General features: G+C 42.4%; 1 protein-coding gene across 18 annotated transcripts in view; it reads left to right on the forward strand.

Annotated features, from left to right (window-relative positions):
* The first annotated feature begins 232 nt into the window (after positions 1 to 232).
* NCAM1 (neural cell adhesion molecule 1) overlaps positions 233 to 21,943 on the forward strand; it is a 321,021-nt gene continuing 299,310 nt past the window's right edge. For 7 of the 18 annotated variants that reach the window (XM_055130835.1, XM_055130836.1, XM_055130839.1 and 4 more), the window contains exon 1: positions 233 to 623. In XM_055130835.1, the coding sequence (XP_054986810.1) occupies positions 572 to 623 (52 nt within the window). In that variant the 5' untranslated portion in view covers positions 233 to 571. The remainder of the gene's footprint in view (positions 624 to 21,943) is intronic. The other 11 variants (XM_055130845.1, XM_055130846.1, XM_055130848.1 and 8 more) reach the window with 5 other exon arrangements.

Below are 21,943 nucleotides of genomic sequence, written 5' to 3' on the forward strand. Positions count from 1 at the left end.
TGCAATAACTTTGAAAATCTAGACAAACCTAAGGGCTTCTTTTTCTTATTGGCGAGGTATTAAAACGCCCAGGCAGGCCGGCAGAGGCCTAGGGCAGAAGTGTGTAAAGAAATCCCAGCTCTGCCTGGAAGGCTGCGTGTGAAAGAGCCCGACTCCTGCGGCAGCTCCAGGCCGCGTTTTGCTGGCGGCCGCATCTGCCTCCCCTGTCTCTCTTACCTCCTTGATGTTCGGCACTATTTGTGGCCGGCGTGGTGGAAGGACACAGTGAGGTTCTCACCCGCGCCCCCCGCCCCCCGCTCGCATCCCCAGCTCCATCAAAGCGGGCCCGGGCCAGCGCAAGGATCTCCGAGTTGCGACTGTGCTGAGGCTGGGACTGTCACTCATTCTCCGATCCGCGCGTGAACGCAGCTCGGCGGCCGCTGGCAGGAAACAATTCTGCAAAAATAATCATACTCAGCCTGGCAATTGTCTGCCCCTAGGTCTGTTGCTCTGCCGCCGTCCACGCTTGCTGCAAGGGGGGAGGCACAGAATTTGCCGCGGCACGAACATCCCTCCCAGCCAGCAGATTACAATGCTGCCAACTAAGGATCTCATCTGGACTTTGTTTTTCCTGGGAACTGCAGGTACATTTAAAAAAAAATTATTATGATTCTCGATTTGATCTCCTACCCTTCCCCCCCTCCCTGACCCCACGCCCCGGAGCACACTGTTAATTTGGGGGTGCCTGGCAAAGGGGGGTTATTTTCGTTGAACTGAGGAAGGAGCGCATCGCTCTGGCTGCCCAGCTGAACCCCGCGCGCCCTCGCGAGCTGCGCTGGACCCGGGCTACCCCTCCGTGCCGTGAGCGCCGGGCGTCCCTCCAGCGCGCCCGCCCTTCCCACTTTGTGTGCCCACGGCGCTAGTAGCGGAGCCACCCGGTCCCGGGGACGCTGTGGCCGCGCCGGTGATGGGCAACGCGCCTTCCCCAAGGCGGGGGATGCCGTGGCTCAGTGGGACCGCCCGTCCAGACTGGAATTCCGCGGGGGAAGGGTCTTGTCATCCCTGGTCCTGGGAAGAGTGAACAATAAGGCCAGGACAGCCGCCCCTCCTCATTCTTTTCCCCCCGGTCGAATAAAGTGGGGCTCTCCGCCTTTGCGCCCCCACCCGCCCCGAATAACGGTTTGCAAAAACGGGGGAGAATTGGGGGGCCGACTCTCGGGGGCTGTCTGGACCCGTTGTTTCCCCCCTCCCCGCCCTCGTCGACATGACGTTAGTTTTTCATTTGCCAAATTGCTGCTGAGTTGCAAAGGCTGCTCTCGGGCCGGAGCACGGAGGGATGGGAGGGTCGTGCGCGGCGTTTTGACAGGAGGAAGTGCGGAGGGGCGGAGGGCGAGGAGGGCGTGAACGGGGCCGCCGGGTGTGTGCGCGCGCGTGTGTGCGCGCGTGTGCCTGCACACGCACCGCCAGCCCCGCGTTGCACGGGGCGAGGGAAGAATGGCAGGTAGTCGCCCCAAGCCCCTCGCCCCCGTCTCCTTTCTTTGGGCGAGGTTCCTGCTCCTCGCAAAGTGCGAACAATAGGGAGCTGGGAGGGAGACGGGAGCGACGCTGCCGCGTGCGGCTGGGTCTGTGCCGCCGCCCAGAGCAATCTGGGCAGGAGCGTGCTCCGTTTTTTTTTTTCCCCCTCTCGGAGTCTCTCCAGCCCGGCCTCCCTGGGAGATTCTGTCCGTGTCCTCCCAGCCGCGCCAGCGGCTGCCCCCACCCTCCCCGCCCTCCATCCTCCGACCTCACTCTAGGGTTTGCGTTTTGGCGCTGATGGACGGGGAGGGGGGTAAAGAAAGGAAGCTGGGACCGCAGAGAGCTGGGTGGGGTGGGCGGACATTCTGCGCGGGGGGCGTGTGCCGGGAAGCGCCCGAGGAAAAGCCAGGCGGCGGGGGGCAGTGTGTCGCGATCGCCGTTGCCAGGTGTCATTGGAGCCACCCGAGAGAGCCGGGCATGGGTGGGGGAGCGCGCAGGGCGGGCCGGGGCAGCGGCAGCGCGCCCCCTCCCCAGGCGGCACGAGAGCGGCGCTGGCCGCTGCCCCCAGCCAACTCGGGGGCCCTCCCCCGGCGACCAATCAGAGCGAGTCTGGCTGGGCGGGAAGCCGCGAGAGGCTTTTATTGCGGCGCGGGTGGCGGCACGGAGCTGCCTGGACAGTGTCCCGGGGTTCCAGCCTAACGGTCTCGCTCCCCCGCCGCCCGGAGGAACCCCGCCCCGCGGCCGGTCCCCGCGCCGGCCCCCCCACCCCCAGTTACCGAGGAAATAAAATGGAGTCTAGGTGGGCACCCGGAGGTCTCCTGGGTCCTGTGTGCCCATGCTGACCCCCCCCACACACACACACACACACACGCGCGCGCGCGTCTCTTTCATGGCGACTTGGAGCGTCCCTCCGGCACAGCTGCGAGTCGCCTGGTCCCAGCCCGGGCGCTGCGCCCCCGAGGGCGCCGGGGATGGGCGCACCGGCGCGCGTGCGCTGACCAGTTGGCCGCGGGCCGGAGGGTGGGGGGCGAGGCAGGGGGCGGGGCCGTAGCGGGGGGCGGAGGGGCAGGAGGCCCGGGAGGGGATCAACCCCTTTTTGCTAGTCGCGGGTGCTCCCAGCCACCACCTGGCTGGGGGCCGTCCTGGCCGTGCCCTCTTGCTACGTGCCTTTGGGTCCCGGCGGCGCCACCAGTCCCTGCGGGGTGGGTGCGTGTGTGCGTGCGTGCGTGTGTGTGTGTGTGTGTGTGCGCGCGCGCTGTGTGTGTATGTGCGCGCGCCCTGTGTGTGTATGTGTTTTGTGTGTGTGTGTGTGTGTGTGTGTGTGTGTGTGTGTGTGTGTGTGGACCCCATTTCCTTTAGGTGGGGGCGCGACAAAGGAGACCTGATCTTTGAGGAATCGCCCTACCATCCTTTGCGTGCGCAGCCGGTGCTGGGTGTAGCTGAGGTTTGGATCCCCAGGGAGCGGAGACGAGGCGTACACGCTCAAGGAATCCCAGGATGGGATGTTGGTGAATGCCCAGGCAAAGAAAGGGGTGGGAGGAGAGCGCCTTCCGACGCGACAGTGCCTGGAAGAAAAGCGCCGCCCTGCCTAGACCTGGTACCGTAGGGCTAGGAAGAAGGCAGAACGTGAAATCCATACAAGGCTGCTTAACAAAAGGAGTTGAATGCCTTCCCCAAAAAGAGACAATCCTCCCCCCATCCTCCCCGGAAAGTGTTGCTTCTGCCCTCATTATGAAAAGTCAAGGAATTCGAACCAAAGGGTCATCATGCAAAATTTTTTTCCCAATTAAATTGAAAAGGTTTGGTCTCAAATATGATATCATTATCAGGGACAATGGTAGTTCAATCTCTGCTCCATTTGGTGCCTATGAAAATTTCAGCTAGAAGGCGTGCTAGCCTGTTCATATAGCAAAGAATCTGCTTGGATGGCCCTCTCGGGGTCTTCCGTACTTAAGTGTAAAGCTGTGAGGCTTACATAGAAAATTTGGATGTATTCTAAAAGCAATATTGGATGTTTTGGGGAAAAGCTACTTGGTTGATCTGGAATGGTTAAGTGGTATATCCTGTGTTTGGTCATTTTCACAGTTCTCTGCCAACTTAACTTTCAAGAATTAAGGAGTGGATAAGACTTTTTTCTAATGATAAACCCAGATTATGAACAAAGAACACCTGCAATTGCCAAAACCTAGCTAGGACATAACAAAGTGTCATATAATACTCTTCCCTGAAGGAACTAGGATATGTTTCAGCAAAGTTTTCTGAGTACAGTTGCAGTGAACTATGTATTTTTTTCCCATTGGTTTTCATTTTAAGACAAGAAATGCCCTTTTCCAAACAAAATAAAACTTGAAGCAAAGCCATAGTTAATAAAGTTGAAAAACTTCCATGACTCCTTCCCTAAACCAAAAAGTCCCATTTTCTTTCAACAAATATTAGCATATTTAAAAATATGAAAAATAATGTTGAATTTATTTAAAATTCAACAAAGTTAATAATAGAGAATAGAATCCAGACATTGTGGAAGGGTGGTCTATTATTCTTTATTTCCCCTCCCCCTCTATCATTCTTTTAATATTTTTGTGTTATACCCAAAGCAGAGATCCCAAAGATCTGCCAGTAAGTTCTTTTTTTTTTCATTAATCTAAAACATACGCTTTTGAAAGGTCATTTTCCAAAGATACTCCTATTTGTCCCCAACAGACTGAACTTGATCATTTCTTTTTTTGATACCTTTACCCAGTATCTATTTTTAAAAGATAGTGTCAGAAAATAACAGGACATATTCTTGTTCCAAAAAGAAGGTTCTTCCAAGTCTATGCTAATTCATTAAACTAAGAGTTTCTTCATTTAACTTGATTTGGAGGGGTGTGTTCATTTCAGAATTATAGTTGTTTCATCACTCCAGATCCTGAAAGTTATGATGTTTGAGTGTACCATTGCCAAGAGCTATGGCAACTTACTCAAGAAAGCAGTAATTAGGAAAAATTAGTTCTATGGAAATTCCTCATATCTAAGACTTTTGCTTGGTGCCTCTCTTTAGGAAACATGTACTATTAATTGACTTCAATAGATAATTAATATGTAACTTAAAAAAAGTAACCTATATCTATATTTTCCTGTCACACAGAACATCTTAATTGCCTTTCAAAATAAATAGCACCATTTTGTCATCTGAAAACTAATCTTTACTAAAACAGATGTTTTTGTCTGCTGTAGAACCCAGTCTCTTGAATTATAAACAACATCTTGTAAACCTTATACTGCTTGAAATATGGACTTGGGAATTCCTGATCCAGCCACTTCATTTCTTAGAAGGCGATAAAGCCTCTAAGTGAGATTAGTTTGATGAATTCTGTATTTCTGTCTCCAGTGTTCCAACTGTGGCTGTTCTCCAGACTAAAGTGACTTCAATGCCACTGGCAGGCCTCCAAAGATATTTTACAGACAGTCTTTCCTGTCTTGGTGCAACATAAGTGATTGACTACCTGTTGCCAAAGAAGGGTTTGAACTTTCCCTGCTGATCCTTAGTTTGAGGTGATGGGGAGCAGACTCAAGGGGGCAGGGCGCGAGGAGGGGCAAGAAGGACACACCTGCTGCCGCCATTCTTCTGGGGATAGTTAGTCTGGGAGGAGACAAAGGCATTTAAAAAGACTCCCTGGGTTGTGTAAGTATTGAGGCAGATGTTTCATGGTGTCAAGATAAATAGTTTACTGTACCTTCCATAATTGATCATTCTTCAGTTTAGTGATCTAATAAATGTATAGGTTAAAGAACATCTGGAACTTAAAAAGAAATGACAGCCAATTACACATTTGTCTTTCACTGGTCTTAAAAATGGCTTTCACATTAAACAAAATGGGAAATGTTCATCAAACAGCTATGTGATAACCTGGGGTGTTTAAATTTGAACAGAAATGACCAAAGTTAAGCTTCCTTTTGTTTAAAAGGAATAAATAAGAACAACATTCGGAAGGGAATTTTACGGATCTCAACGTAGTCCATATTGTAAAAGATGATCTCGTGGGAAGAATGGGAATGACCATAGAGCTCCAAGAATCCTAGTTGTTTAAGTCTTTCTTAAGTTCCATGTTTTTAACATGAAAACCAATCCAGGTAGTGACGCTGATCAGTAATACAGAAGATGTGCTCATTAATGGCAAGCAGTCACATCTGTGGAATCCACAGTCCACCTGAAGGTCACAGGCATGTCACTTCCAGCCTTTTTTGTTGCTCACTCCTGATGCCAAACCTTAAAACTGTTTGTTGATGGAAAGGGATGTAAATTACTTGGTGGTGCCAGTGGTACTGTTCTGCCCTTTCATTTCCTGGTGTTGAAATGCTGTCTCTCAGCTGAAGATGCTCATTAGGAGTTGTGCCTTTTGATGTTGGTCTGGGTGCCAAATGGCGGCCTTTCAGGCGGTTTAATACATTACATGTAAATCCCTCTCAGGCATGTCTACAAGCAGTCCTGTGTTAACTTTCTCCCTTCCTGCTGCATTAATTTAGCTTCTGAGTAATCAGAGACTCAGAAAAGTGTCTGCTAAAATGAGATGCCATCTAGTATCTTGTGTGTGTATTTTTCTAGAGAAAGGTTTTTAATAATTCTGTTATGCATTCTTTTCTCTCCCAGATGTATGTAAATATGCCTTCATTTCAAAGATTGCCGCACTAATGTGATTTGCAAAGCTTCTCTATAACTGGTGTTCTAGTCTATATTGTCACTGAGTACCTTTTGATTTGTAGCAGCAAAAACTGGCAACATCTGGCCTTTTCAACTGTGTCATTCCTGAGGTAATATGGCAAAAGCCCTTTGGCATCTGATTACCTCATTACTCAGGGATATCCAGCATTGTCACAGTATTTGAGATTGTGTTACATTAGGTATTCGCTTAACTAGTTTAACCATGTTTATTGAGTTACTAGCTTTTTATTATCAGTCTGTGGGGAAATTACAAAGGACTGGAATTACCTACTTTATGCTGTCAAAGATGTGTGGAGAGGATAAAGTGGAAAACCCTAGTTTAACACACCAAACCCTGAGTAGCCATGTGATCTTAAGCAAGTGATCTAACTTCTATAAGTATCAGCTTCATTTTCTGTGAAATGGTAAAATTAGGATGACATACTTGTTAAAGTTTTAGAGAATATTTTAGAGATGTCAAAGAGAAAGAGGAATGCATATGGGTCTGGGAAAACATTCCTGAGAGATAGCACTCTCTTTCTTAGAAGGACTTAAGAAAGAATTTTACCAGAGCACAACTTCAGTGATTGGAAACTAGACTTTGAAAAGAATGGTGTTAAGGGCTAGAGGCATAATTCAGGGGTAAAAGCTCTTGCCTTCATGTGACCTGCTCTAGTTTGATACCCAGGACTGCATATGGTCCCTTCAGCAACACTGGATGTGACTCAACCCCCACCCCAAACCCCACCCACCACCAGTTGGTTTGCTAAATTGGTTAAAGAGGAAATAATGCTTTCCTGATGAAGTAGATAGATCTACCTATAGGGATGGATGGTTCACCCATTGTTAGAGAGGTGGACCTAAGTTTTGTGAAGCTAAAGGTCTACAATTTGGGGGAATCATTTAAGGAAAAGTAAAAGGCCTTTGCAAAATTTACAAAGACTCATCCATGAGACTATATGGACAGGCTCTCCCTCCGTGTGCTTTGGAAGGAGCCAGCAGTTGAAGGACTCAACAAACCTCTGCCCTGAATTAGCAACTGTGCTTCTGTTTGGGTCCACTAGCTTCTGAGGATAGGCTAATTGTTCCAGTTTGTTAAATATGGGCATCCTAGTCTTGGTGCAGTACTTAGAAGATTAGTCAGTTATTTTTGTAAAGAAAAAGCTAATTTGACCTTTATTTTATAGAAAATCTTAAGTGAGACCTGAGGTAATTTAGTATTTCTGAATGCTGAATTTTTAAAATTACTACGTAGAATAAAAATAATTGCTAGCATTAGTCAAATGAGTCAGACATAAGTATTCTATTGATGGGGCAGGCCAACCAAAGCATATTATGTTGGAGAAGAGCCTAAAGATTTGCTGCTAGCTCTCTAGAAGATGACTTAGATATTATATAATCCCAATAATTTTATCTTACTCATCACTACGCACTTCACAAAAATGTTGACATATATTAATTTAATCTTCACCTCATTTGTTAAGTATTTATTGTGTCCTTTCTTGCTTAGTGCTCATTCTGGGAAAACAGTGGCAAAGTAACTTTTATCCATGGGGTTTCTGGTCTAACAGTGTAGAAGAATATGAACATGTAACCACATTAATAGGGTAGCGAAATCTCATCCGCATGTACGTATCTATGGTTATACATTCTAATTCGAGCTAAGAAATGGAGTCATGGGGGAAATCTATTTTTGAGTCACCGAAGAGCTGAAAGGATAAGCTTTAGTGACCTCATGAAATGAGGACACATGATATTCTCATTGTAAAGCTCAGTTGGTGGAGGGACTTCACTGAGAAACACCGATTCATGTTGCGTATTCCTGAATCCCATAATTCAGCCAAGTTCCTGAAATCATGATGTCAGATATCTTCAAGGAATTGTTCCTCTTCCTTGTTGTTTCCCAGCATCGGGGGAGAGCAACAGCCTCAACTTAGAAACCAACCTGTGAGTGCTGGAACTCTAATGGACATTGGGCAGCTGTGTAACTGAAGAACACACATCATAGAGATGGGAGCTTGCCTGGCTTTGGATGGATGGGGAGAGACCACCAGGCTGGCGAGGGATGGGCTGGAGGGGCGGCTGGGAGCAGTGAAGATAGACCAGGACCAGTTTGGTGGGAGGAAATCCTTTAACCAAGAGAATATTATAATTATTCTCCCTTTCTGCAAAATGGGCACGAGAACAACTCCCTTTGGGGTTTTGGTGAACATAAATAAAATTTTCTGTGGAGAACAGGAAACTCGTGGTTGGTCCTCAATAGGTGAATTTGAAAATTTTCCTCCTGGTTGGAGATTTTATTTGAAGCGTTTGTTCAACAGGTTTATAGTAAATAGAATATGCAAAGTGGTGTGCTAGTCTTTGTGTGGGGGCAGGATACAATAAATCTAAGCATATAATATTGATCCTGCAGAGCTCTGAAATGGTTGAGGACAAATCCTTAGTTCAGACAGCTAGGGAATCAGGAAAGTGATCAAAGAAGGAGGCAGGTATTAATTGTGGGAATTGCTTAGAAAGGCAAAAATCGTTTGGTGGCTTCCAATGTCTAGACAAATGTGTGGGAAACTCAGGAGAATGAAGAAATGAATGTGGGTCTCCAGTGGCTCCTGTTGAAGGACAGTATCCAGGGAGACGCTCTTTTCCTCTGGGACAGGTGGGCTAGCCGGAGAATTGGTATTCAAGTGTAGTGTGAGCAGACTGGGCAGGCCTTATTAGCATCCTAATGTTAGACAACGAAGACGGAAGCTGTTGGAAATATGAGAAATCATTTTTCAAATATTTAACAGGATGCAGTGATAGCAATTGGACATCTGCTGTGCTCGGCTCCGTGTTTGATGCTAGCTGTGAATTAGCAGAGAGCAAGATTGCAGAGAGATAAGGGCGGCACATCAGTCCAGATCATGACAGAACTTAAAGGGAATTTTGATTTTATGGAGCAGCCTCTCTAGTGGTTAGATAAAATAGTAGGTTAACAAAAGCAATTGGGTTTTTTTTTATTATGAAAAAATGGGCTAGATGAGGACTCACATAGTCCAGAATATAGGGGAGCCAGTGAAAACTCCTTTGGAGGCCAGTGGAGTCCAATGAGGAATGATAGAAAGACAGAAGTGGTAAGATAGATTCTGTGTGGGCCTGGGGAAGAAGGAGAAGCTGTGTCAGCAAAGTACCCACTGAGCAAACACAAGCTCTTTTAGCTGCAGAATGTCAACCAAGACTCTGGTATTAGTCGTTGATCTCAGAGACATACTGTCTGTTGAGGAATGAAAAGGTAATACCTGAGAGAACCAGGTAGTATCTAAAGCCAACCCGGTTAAAAATGATGGGGCAAGGGCTGGAGCAATAGCACAGCGGGTAGGGCATTTGCCTTGCATGCGGCCAACCCGGGTTCAATTCCCAGCATCCCATATGGTCCCCCGAGCACCGCCAGGAGTAATTCATGAGTGCATGAGTTAGGAGTAACCCTTGTGAATCTCCAGATGTGACCCAAAAAACAAAATTAAAAAAAAAAGATGATGGGGCAGATGGAAGAACCCTTCCCCGTTGAATGAGGCCTTCAGGAGGTTAACAGAAGACTTTAGTTCCTTCTCCAGGAAAGTAGAGTAGAGGAGGGGGGTATAGGTGGCATGGTTGGAAAGGAGCTGGAGGGAATTCAGCTAAGGACATCTCAAAGCCTGGGAGGAGGTTGTCGTCTACATTTTTATGCCTTTCACTGGAGAGGAGACATCATAAATTAGAATCCGTTGTGGAGTCTTTATCACACCAAGAATATTTATGTTGTAGTATTTATGTAACATTTAGAACAGTATCTGGACCATAAATCAGAAGATGATATGGAACCAAAGGCAGGAATCAGAGCCTCATGGTATGAAAGAAAGGGATGTTAATGTGAAGTGGGAAAAGTTGGAAACAAATGCTCTGCCTAAGTATAATCCAACTTTCATTTTTATTTATTTATTTCAATTTCTTTTTAATTGAATCACAGTGAGATACTCAGTTACCCAGTTGTTCATGATTGAATTTCAGTTATATAATGTTCTAATATCCATCCCTTCACCAGTGTACATTTCTCACTACCAATGTCCTCAGTTTTCCCCCGCCCCATCCTTGCCTACCTCTATGCTGGACACCTTTCTTTTCTCTCTCTCTTTCTCTCTCTCTCTTGCTCTCTCGCCCTCACTCCCTCTCTCTTTTTCTCTTTCTCTCCTCTTTGGCCTTACGGTTTGCAATAAAGATACTGAAAGGTTATCAGGTATGTCCCTTTACCTACTTTCAACACTCAGTCCTGTCCAAAATGATCATTTCCATGTATTATTGTCATACTAGTTCCTTCTCTATCCTAAGTAGTGTCATCCCCAACACACACACACACACACACACACACACACACACACACACACACAAGCCTCCAACCAAATTCATTTTAAAGAGTCTCTTTCACATAAGAATGAAAGAGGATACTTCGTTTGGCACCGTCTGCATTTTTTCTAGTGAGAAAATCTTGCTTTTTCTTCAAATGGTAAAAGGCACCATGCAGTGAGAAAGAGGGCAACAGTACTGAAGGTGGGTAAGAGTGGAAGGAAGATGAGACGCTAGAAACTTCAGGCTGCTTCTGAGGAGAGTATCCATCTAAGCAATGTCAACTCAATGGTAAAACTCAGGTCCTGAGTCATAGCTGAGAGAGGGATACTTGGCTGAAAAGAAGAGGTGGTGTTGAGTGGGGAGGAAGGCTTCCAACTGGACCCTCTGGCCATATTTAGCTACCTGGCCAGGAGAAGGAGTGAGGAGAGAGGAAAGGTGACCAGCAATCTTTGCAAATGGCAACGGCACAAGTTCCTGTGTGAGGGCAGTTGGAAGTGTCCCCCCCTACTGATCTCATGGGTCATTCGAGATGGGTCTTAGTTCTGTCTTCTTGCATCACAGCCGGTGATAATCATGCTTTTATTTTCGGCCTTCTAAAAATTTCTCCTGACAGTGTGTAGCAAAATCTTTCGAGGTTTCTTCTGTCTGTCACCAGCTGGATTCCTTGTTTGTTTTGGTATCAGATAGCCAAGGAGTGGCTGTGGCTGTGACTACTTTTCTAAAGCTTGACTCAGATTTCATCTGTGAGTGTCCCTTTGGGCTGCCTGAGATACTCATGATCACCGGCTCAGCGGCCAGTGCTCCCTGAGGCTTGGGAATCTTGAAGATCCCTTCATCGGGGCACGAGAAGAGGCAAATCCAGTCGCTCTTTCAACTTAAATCACAGTTACAAACCTCCAAGTTACAAATCTCCAAGTTTAGTCCATCCTTCTGGTGTTGCAGAGGCACTGCCTACTGTAGGGGGCGCTCTCTGGACCTTGGCATCAGACTGGCGTTTTGAATAGTGGCTCTCCTGCTTTCAAGAACCTTGAGCCAGTTATTTAATCTCTCGCACACTCAGTTTATTTATCTGTGAAACTGGGATGATAATAGCCACCTAATGGGGTTATTGTAAGGATGAAATGAGGTCATTTATACAACTGTCTGGCACATAGTAAGAGCAGTAATTTTTTCCCGTTTCCCTTCTCTCTGTAAAGTTCATAGTGAAGGGGTATACAATTAGTGTTGAATTTAAGTATTGATTAGAATTAGAATCACATTTTTCCATTTACTTTTCATTCTCTGTGAGTTCAAGGATCACCACGAGTTAAGCCTAAGTTGGAAATACTTTGGCTAGTGCTTGGCCATTATTCCTTCTGTAAAGGCAAAGTCCAGTAGATCTTGATTTTTTGAAAAGTAGAATTTTGAAAAATACTGTCATTTATACAGATTATGCTTCTCCTTGCATAAGATTGGTTTATTTTAAAATCTTCCATTTCACCATAATGGTGAGACCATAAAATTTAGAATACTTGAATAATGGTTGCTGGTGAAGATCATACACACACACACACACACACACACACACACACACACACACTTTAATCTGAAAGTCATTTATCTGGTAACCTTAAATCTTTGAAATATGAAGAATTAAGGGAAAAAATGAAGGAGCAAGAAAACAAAGCCTTTGGATAGCCAAAACAAATATTCTTAATTCTAGGAGTTGAGTTATATATATTTGGTCTGTAAGAAAACCTTATGCTTTTGCTTAGAAAGAATATAAAGAATAAATAGAGAGGCAGAGAGACACAGAAAGAGAGATATTTATTTTTTTAATTCAAATTTTTATTTTTATAAAGCTGTTCACGGTAGTTCATTTCAAATAATATTCAAACACCAATTTCACCACCGTGCGCCTTCCCACCACCATAAGAGGAAAGCGTGTTAAGATTGTTCTATTTCATTCTGGAGTCTTCTAAGTCCTTATATAAGAGATTACAAGGTTGTGTATTAAAACCAAACAAATTCGAGCTGCTTTTGGTACATCAGTGGGCTAGAATGTAAGAGGACACGCAGCCACAAATGCAGATGCTCTGTGTTGCTCTCTTCCAGGAGCTTTATTTCATAGTCTAGACTGGGTTTTTTATTTTAAATTTTTATTTATTTATTTTTGTATCGAATCACCATGAGACAAGTTACAAAGCTTTCAGGTTTAAGTCTCAGCCATACAATGACTAAACACCCATCCCTTCACCAGTGCACATGTTCCACCACCAAGAACCCCAGTATGCCTCCCATCCCACCTCCCACCCCCACCTGTGTGGCTGATGATTTTCACTTTACTCTCTCTTTACTTTGATTACATTCAATATTTCAACAGAAAACTCACTATTATTATTTGGAATTTCTCCCCAACAATCAGACCTTCCGAAAAGGCATCATTTGATAATTTGTTTTCCATTGCTGAGAATGAAGACCATATAAGGTCGCACGGCTGCTGTTGCTCCTGCGTGGTTTTGGATTTCTGGTATTTTAGTAATTAAGTCCAGAGAAATTTCTGCCAAAAGTCAAGTCACTGCAAGCTCATACCTCTGTTTAGTGGGCTCTAAAAGCTGGTGGTCGCCACACCACTGCCGCCGAAAGGAAAGGCCAAGAAAGAAAACCTTTCCTCTCCCGGGGCAGCATGGGGCCATAACTTAGTTCACAGTCTAGAGGCATTTCTGCAAGAAGCCACTGGGTGCTGAAAGTAGTTAGTTGGCCTCTGGGATCATGGTTGCTCAGGAACAGAGGAGCCGTTCGTGTGGGGCCGCTGGGGGTCTCGTCTGGGCAAAAAGCCAAGAGAGATATTTCTAATTAAATTAATGCTTTGTAATACTTTAAAATTCAGATTTGAGTCAACAAAACAGGCTTGAAAAACACCCAAAGTGGTAGAATGCATGCCTGGCATGCATTAGACCTCAGGTTCAATCCCAACTGCTGCATCCGCCCACCATTGAGTGTGGCCCACTGACCCCTGAGCACAACAGGGGCAGTTTAAAAAAAAACCCACAAGATTTCTAGGTACAATAGTACACTGATAATAAGGAGGTGTAATACCTTGGAAGGATGGATAAATATGCAAAGTAGACTCATGAACACACAAAGCATATCAGTCTTAGTTAATGAGCATTTGGTTAAAATGGAAACCCTATATATCACAAAGTGCCAATGGAGGACTATATATAGCTCTCGATATACATACTCATTTATAGCTATCACTGGAAGGCAATGTAGCATCAATAATGGGTGAGTGTAACTGAGCCTCGTTTGGAAGAGGTCCTCTATGGGCAGCCCGTTATAGCAGCAGACAACATTCCGCCAATAACTGTGTGTCTTCTGTGTTCAACTCTGTGCTGGGTACCAAAGGGGATGACTATCTGGAGTTTCCATGTAGTTGAAAGATAAGATAAGAGTAAGTGTATGTCTTCACCAGTGGCAAGTTGGAATGAAAGAGGTAATACCATTAGTGTTACTCAACTGGAAAATTCACTCATGAGACATTGTAATCCCCTAGGATTTAGGACAAAGGAGATTTCAAGTTTCATGTTTATAGTCTTCTGTTATTCTCAAACTCTTTGATTATCTTGTCTTTCCTGAGGTTCAGATGGCCTCCGTTTTTCTTTGCTTAGCTGTCTATGTAAGTCAGACCTATCACTAATTCACAGGGGTGTGCTCACACTGAAGCATAAATCCCCTCTCAATATACTTAAACATTTTTATTGTCTTTCCTCCTTTGAGACTGGATATCTCAGACCTTGCCCTCCTGCTTCTGTTCACATTGTTGGTTTTCTATATTTGCAGCAATTAAGTTTATATCTGCCTGGTATATAATTCTCCAGATGGGAGATTGTTTGCCCTAAGAATTTTTAAAGTGTTACTCTGTTTTCTACCTTCCAATGTCACATTTTTGAAATCCAGTGCAGCCTGATTCTTGATATTTGGTGTGAAACTTGTTTATTTCTCCTCTGGAAGATTGTAGGATCTTCCCTACCGTGTTCTGAAATTTCATGATATGCTTTAATGTAGGTCTGTTTTCATTTATTGAGGTAGTTCTCAGTGGGCCATTTTGGTTTGGAAATTCGTGTCCTTCTGTGCAGGGAAATGTTCCTCTATTACTTATTTGATGTTCCTATCTCTCTCTTTTTTCTCTCTCTCTTCTCTGGCACTCTTTTTTAGAAGCTGAATGGAGGGGTTGTGGGGATGGCCCAAAGGGTTGGAGTTCATACTTTGCATACAGGATCTCCAAATTAGTGCTGCAGGTTCAATTCCCGGGTTCTACCTCTGGTTGCTGAGCATTGCTGGGTATGACTTTCTGCCAGAAAAAATTAGATTGCTCGCTGAAATGTTCTTCTCTCTCTTAATTTATTTATTTTAGCAAAACCTCCTTGTCCTTCAATTTTTAGGGGGTTTTTTGGTGGGGGGGAGACCAACTTTTAGCCAATCATCCAATTGGATTTTTTGTTTTGCTAGCATTTTGCTGGGGTGGGGGGCTACCAAGGGGTCCTTAGGAGACCTGGAGGCCATTCCCCCATAATACCAGTTAACAGACCTTTGGGTTCAGAGCTTGGGCCTTGAGGATATGGTACCCCTCAAGCCCTTGGGTGCTGGGGACCACCAGAACCACCCTGGCAGTGCCTAGGGCCTTCATCCAGAGATGCTCAGGAGGTGGGGCCAAGAACGAAATCCTCATATTAGCTTCCAGTCACAGCTATTTGCTAACATTTTTAAGTTTCCAGAGTTCCTTTATTTCGGTGTCATCCAAATGACTCTGGTAGCATTCTTTCTTCTTTTCTTCATGCACCATCTTCTGTATCCATCACTGTTTTGGAAAATGTTCCTTGCTTGTTTCTATACATTTTTTTCCCTTTAAATTTATTCTTAGTGTGTGCTTTAGTGGAGTTTTTGCATTTCTTATGTGTCCATTATTTCTTTTATTTAATTTCTCGAGTTCTAACAGCCTTCGTATTCTCCCAGTGTTCAGGAGTGAGGCTATGAAAATCTGTGGGAAACTATGAGTAGGTGGGGTCATGGTGGGATGGCTGTGAGACCGGTCCCCTGTCAGCTAGGTCTCCATGACCTATTAGCATCTATGTTTTCTCTTTGGCTGGTCAGTGGAAGAGGACCAGCCATTCCACACCTTGGGCTGTATATGTCTGGCTACTGGGATAAATGATTTTTGGGGTGTTTTTTTGGGGAGTGAGGAGTTTATGTAGGCCCCCCTATTTTTAATGAGATCACTTCTGCCCATAGCAGTGCTAATTTACAGATGTACAAAATCCCTATGAATCAGGCTCTCCAGTTGGAATAACTGAGAATTTAGGATGCAAGAAGAGCTATGTAACCCCTCCTCTCCAGTGTGCGCTCATGTGTGTGTGTGTGTGTGTGTGTATGTGTGTGTTGAGGCTGAGTTAGTGGTATGAGAGGGAACATTAGCTTTCATTTAGGAGCAGTGAGAACTCTCTGATGGCCTGTCTCTTTCGGAGTTCACAATTGTGATAAGCCCAAGCCGCCTTCAGAAATCTTTTATTCTCCCCTAGTTAATATGGAATTTTTGAGATTGAAAGTAGCTTGCGAAGTCCTTGAAGGAAAAGGTAAATGCTCCAGGGGTACTTCAAAGGCAAAGGCCTAACAAGATGAATGTGAAAGCAACTTCAAGGGAATGATAATTCAGGGAGGGCCGGGTAGACTTAGAGTTTTGAAGCTATCTTTTCTGAACCAAGGAGTTTTCAAAAGATTCCGGGGTGGCCTGAGATCCCACATTTCTTGAAGAAAAAGATGTGGGCTTTGGCAGTGATGCTGTGAATCAGGGTAAGAGCAGTTTCATGAGCACATTTGCAAGTGGCAGAGTCTCAGATTTGTTGGGTAGTAGGAACATTTAGTGGAAACATTCACTTACTCCAGTATTTATGGAATAACTCTGCGCTCCAGGAAGTTGGCCTTGGGGTTGGATATAGAAGAAAACTCAATTGTTGCTTCTTACATTTGTAATATGGATTCCTGTAGCATGACGCCAGAGACAACCTTGAAATGTCAGAAAAAGATAACCCACAGTATTTTTTTCCTTTTTTTTTTTAAATTTACCCCATCCAGTATGTAACTTGAAGTGAGTTGTGGCTTGTTTAAAATTTTCATCAAAGGAAACCATCTGTCATATTGAAGCAAAAAGGGGGACATTGTGTGATATTCTTTGAAGATGAGAGATTGAAAATGAGTCCGTTAACTGCCCTAGATTACAATTTGAGTTCATTTTGAGCTAAATTGGTTTTGGAATCAGAATTTAAATTACTGGTCAGACTCAATTAAGATAACTGGATATGCAGCAGTTCGTTCCCCTTCCTCCCTTCTCATAAAAAGAATATTATTATTGTTTTTATTTCCTTACAATCAAGTTGGATGTAGGCATTAATTAGTATTTAGAAGATAAACATTTCATGTGTTAATTGATTTAACTATTTAAGAGTAGTTTTGTATCTAAATAAGAAACCCGAATAATCATTTATTATTTGGTTTCCTACAGGTATTTGCAACATATCCTTTTGAAGTCCCTGAGAAGTAAATCAGTAGTTTTTCTTTGAAATATTTTTGCTTCTCTGTGCAATATTGAGAATGTAGCAATTATAAACAACTCCAGACAGTGAAATTACTTTACTTAAATGCCATATCAAAAAATTAATTGTGGGAGATGTTTTATGAAAACAAATTATAAATGTGTTTAATTTGAACAACTTGTATATGCACCTATAAATATTAACTTTTTGTTATGATCTTGGAATTGAAGTTATATGCTCCAAGTTAGCTAACAGTATCAGTTAATATGAATTCCCTTGTTAATTTAGCCTTCACTTTCATCTTCGCTTATATATATAGACTTTTGCACTTTACTGTAGCACTGTCCTCCCATTGTTCACTGATTTGCTAAAGCGGGCACCAGTAATGTCTCCATTGTGAGACTTGTTGTTACTGTTTTTGGCATATCAAATTTGCCACAGGTAGCTTGCCAGGCTCTGGCCATGTGGGCGGGATACTCTCAGTAGCTTGCCGGGCTCTCTGAGAGGGATGGAGGAATCGAACCCGGGTTTGCCTCGTGCAAGGCAAATAAATGCTCGACCCACTGTGCTATCATTCCACCCATGTATAGATTAGAACAATTAAAATTCTTCTCTTTATCAATGAAAAATTTTCTTCACAAAATTTCAAAGGAAGAAAATACTTCAAACTATAAGCTAATCTGGTGGTGTTAAGTAGAAAATTGGTGATGGAGCTGGGGCTGTGTGGAAAACCCAAGTTTGTAAGGGACTTACATTAGTTAGATTGTAATTTCATAAGAATGAATATCTTGAATGCCTTGTTGTTACTTAAATGATACAAATATCTGGGCTTGAGGGAAATGAATGATATACGGATTTCACAGCCAACTCCTCATTGGACACTAGAGTTACATGTTCTGGAATTTGAAACTGTTGGAAAGAAGATGGGTTTGATGTAGTCCATAATTAGAACTTGCTGTTTTTGAAATATTTTGACTGAAATTCAATTTGAAGCTTTATCTCTCAACCATACCCAATAATTTATCTCTCTGAAAGAATGAACGCAAAAATTAAATTTGCAGTTTGACATCTACTACATTGATTTAAAAAAAATATTCAGAGCAAAACGTTTGAATTGCTGTGGATTTTTTTTCTTTAAAATATCAGGTGGAAATGTCAGGTGGTTGTATGAATCTCTTTATGAGACTTCTTAGATGGAGATAGGTCGAATAAAAGATGAAGAGAAAAGTGACTGATTTAGTACACCAATGAGTTGCCATTAGAAAGTAATCTTTTAGTCTTTTTCTGGAATTTATAATAAGTTTTGCAGACCACAAGTTTTCCAAAGGTACATGCTAGACAGATCATTTGTAATTTAAAAACAAAGTGCAATTTCTTAAAAAGAAAGTAGAGCTTGGATCCTGTTTCATATGGTGAATTTCTTAGATGTGGGGGAAAAATTTAACATAATGAAATCACTAGTTGACCACAGATTTAAAAATGATGCAAAATGTTTCAGAATCTAGATTGTCATTGTTTACAAAATATTGGCAAATTGGAGTTAAAGTGTTTGGTGTTATTGTGTAATCTTCTGTTTAAAAATAAACAGTGGAAATAATTGTAGAAACCTCTGGATTTAGAAAAGCTTGTTGGTGGTTCTTCACATCCTACTAAAAAAGCTGGCTGTCTTTGCATATTAATCACTCTGTGAAAGGAAGCTTGCCTTATTTGCATTGTGCATGCACTAAGAAGTCCAATAGTGCGCCTGAGAAAAAATGGGGGGATTGTAATTGTTGTTCTCAAAAGGGTTTTTATTCCATTCAAGTGGAAAAGCTGAATGTGGGAGAATTAGTGCAGTGTCTTGTGGAAGAAGAGTCCCTTTTTGGCCAACGTATTTTGCTTGGTGCATTCCCCCGTGTGTTGGGATCATAAGCGTTGAAGTAAAGAACAAAATATGTCTCATCTTGCTAAAATGAGTATGAATATGTATCTTGCTAAAGATCCATATTCCCACGAATCTTTGTAATTTGTAAGCACCTTTCCTTGTTTTTTTTATCCAACAAGAACAAAATGAAAAATATGGCACTATCTACAGTTTTGAAAATCTCAGAATTAAATATGAATGAACACAAGAAATCTGTATCTTAGGATTTTGTGTTTTACGGGATCTGACTTTGGGGTACACAGTGTAAAAGGAAGTAAATCATATAGCCATATTTTTTGAGAAAACATAATATTGTTAAATATTGATATTAATTTGCTCCCTCTAAAATTTATTTCAGATGTTATGCTTGAAATTATCTTTATAATGACATATTTTGTGTCATACTTTAAGACTCATTAGTTGAATATTTAAGACTCATTGTTGATACTTGGTTTTACTAAGTCAAGCTTCCTTTAACATACTAATCTTTTACAATAGTATAATACATTTTCATGAAGTTTTATTCTGATCTGGTTCTAACCAGCCCAACTTCCTAACTTAAACATATATGTCCATTACATTATAGGTCTATGCCTTTGGGTTGGTCTAATATCCTTTACATGTTTTATTGTATTTTAAAAACTTCTACACAGTTACTGCATTTTTCCTTTAATTCTTTCAGGGAAGGACTCTATCATATTTATATGTATGTGAACACATACTTTGACAAAATAATTATTATAATTATGAAGTCGGTGTGTATTGTTATAAGTAATTTTGTTGAGTATAAGAAGGTAGCTAACTCTTCTAAAAGTAGTTCATAGAGATAGGTTTTATAAAACCAATGGCTTTGGTAAATTTGACTTATCAGTGTAACTACATTTTATTGCCTTCTTCAGTATTGTACAGATTTGTTTACTTGACAGTTGAACACATCTCTTTTGATGATACCACTTATATTTTATTTGAATTGCTTTCTGCAATATTCATGTACATGGAAATTGTAATTGATTTGGGCTTTATACAGAGTATTCCTTATTTTGTTATGCATTTGGCTTGTGTTCTGTAGAAAAGAAGTAGCAAAGATTTAGTAGTTTAAGTAGCCAAAGCCTACTTCAAAGAGTTGGACCATAAGACTTTAGACTGGCTGAATGAAATAAAAATATATACCACAATTTCTAACATGATAAATGATAACAGATTTCATAGTAATTTTTTTCCAAAATTAATATATTATTAATTATGCTTCTCTACAATTTTTATCAGAGACATAATTTTAGAACTTCACTGTATCACTGTATCACTGTCATCCATTGTTCTTTGATTTACTTGAGCGGGTACAGTAACGTCTCTATTACACTCAACCCTGAGATTTTAGCAGCCTCTCCTTACTCGTTTTTCCCAATGATTGGAGGCTCTTTCAGGGTCAGGGGAATAAGACCTATCATTACTGTTTTAGAATATAGAGCTAATAATTTAAATCTGAACCTTTAAAAAAAATTTAAAATGCAGGAACCAGGAGCTATTACAACTGGTAGGGTGGGGCTCTTGTAGGAGTCCAGGAAGCTAACAGTATTCTATTTTTTGAAGTGAGTGGTATTTACTTGTGTTTTAACATTATGTTAATTCCTGGAGAGATGCTTTTTCATGCCATAAAATCTATAAGTTTACATAATCAAAAAGCTAAAATTAGGAAAGTACCTTTATCCTTGAGATACTTGACATCAAATGAAAAATTTAATATGATTGATGTGTAATCATTTAAGCAGGATTATACCTATTTACCCTAGAATTTTATCATGACAAATGGATAAAAAATTATCTTAAATAACCCACTGTATGTTGTTTGACGTTAAAATGTAATGCCTTTGAAGTTCTGTTTGGTTATTGGGCCACTTTGGAGTTGCTCAGGGGCTATTCTTGACTCTGTGCTAAGGCGCTCAGGTATCAGGGATCCAACATCAACTTCCCACATGAAAATCTTGCATTTAAGTCCTTTAAACTATTTCCTTGGTCTGTCATTATGTTGTCAATTTCTTTCAAACTTATTTATTTCCAACAATGTAGGCTTGGTTGATGGTGCAGTGGATTTTATCTGTGGGGAACAACTCTGGGTAATTTTTGCCTCTTGATATGTAAGAGGGTACTCAAGAGTATTCACTAAGGTTTTAACAATTTCTTTCAGCAGGAGTATATGTATGAAGAGCAAAGAAGGGTAGAGACATGGCCTGGCAGAGGCACAGCTGTCTGGTAACCATACAGATTCACCATGCTCAGAGCCTGGCAGGGTAGGGAGATGAGATGGACAGAGAAGGCTAGAGGCCAGTCGTGGACTCCTTGTCAGTTGGTCAATGCTTTTTATTTATTTATTTATTTATATTGGCTCACTGTGATATAGTTATAGAGCTGTTCATGATCTTTCTGTTATATGATATTCCAACACCCATCTCTCCACCAGTATATATTTCCCACCACCAATGTCCCCAGTTTCCCTCCTGCCCCCTTGCTCCCCAGCCTGCCTCACTTTTCTTCTCTCTCTCTTTCTCTCTTTCTCCTCTCATTCCCCTCTCTCTCCTCTCTCTCCCTCCCTCCCACCCTCCATCCCTTTCTTTATCTCGCTCCCTTTCTCTCCCTCTCTCTCCCTCTCTCCCTCTATTTGTGGCCAAATGCTTTTATATATCCCTAGAGATGAGTGATTCTCCAAGGAGAGAGGATAAGAAAGGGAAGGAAAACCAAAATATCAAGGTTTGAGTTAAAGTATGATTTTTTTTGCCCCCTATTTATCACATGGGACTGGGATGTTTTCCAAAAGGCCAAACTTAGAGTTATTATCTGATTCAACTGTTTCATGACTGTATATGCCCCAAAGAATTCAAAATAGGAACTCAGGTAATTGTATGCATATATTCATACAAGAATTATTCACAGTAGTGAAAA

Source organism: Sorex araneus, chromosome 3, assembly GCF_027595985.1.
Source record: "Sorex araneus isolate mSorAra2 chromosome 3, mSorAra2.pri, whole genome shotgun sequence".
NCBI classification, from domain to species: Eukaryota; Metazoa; Chordata; class Mammalia; order Eulipotyphla; family Soricidae; genus Sorex; species Sorex araneus.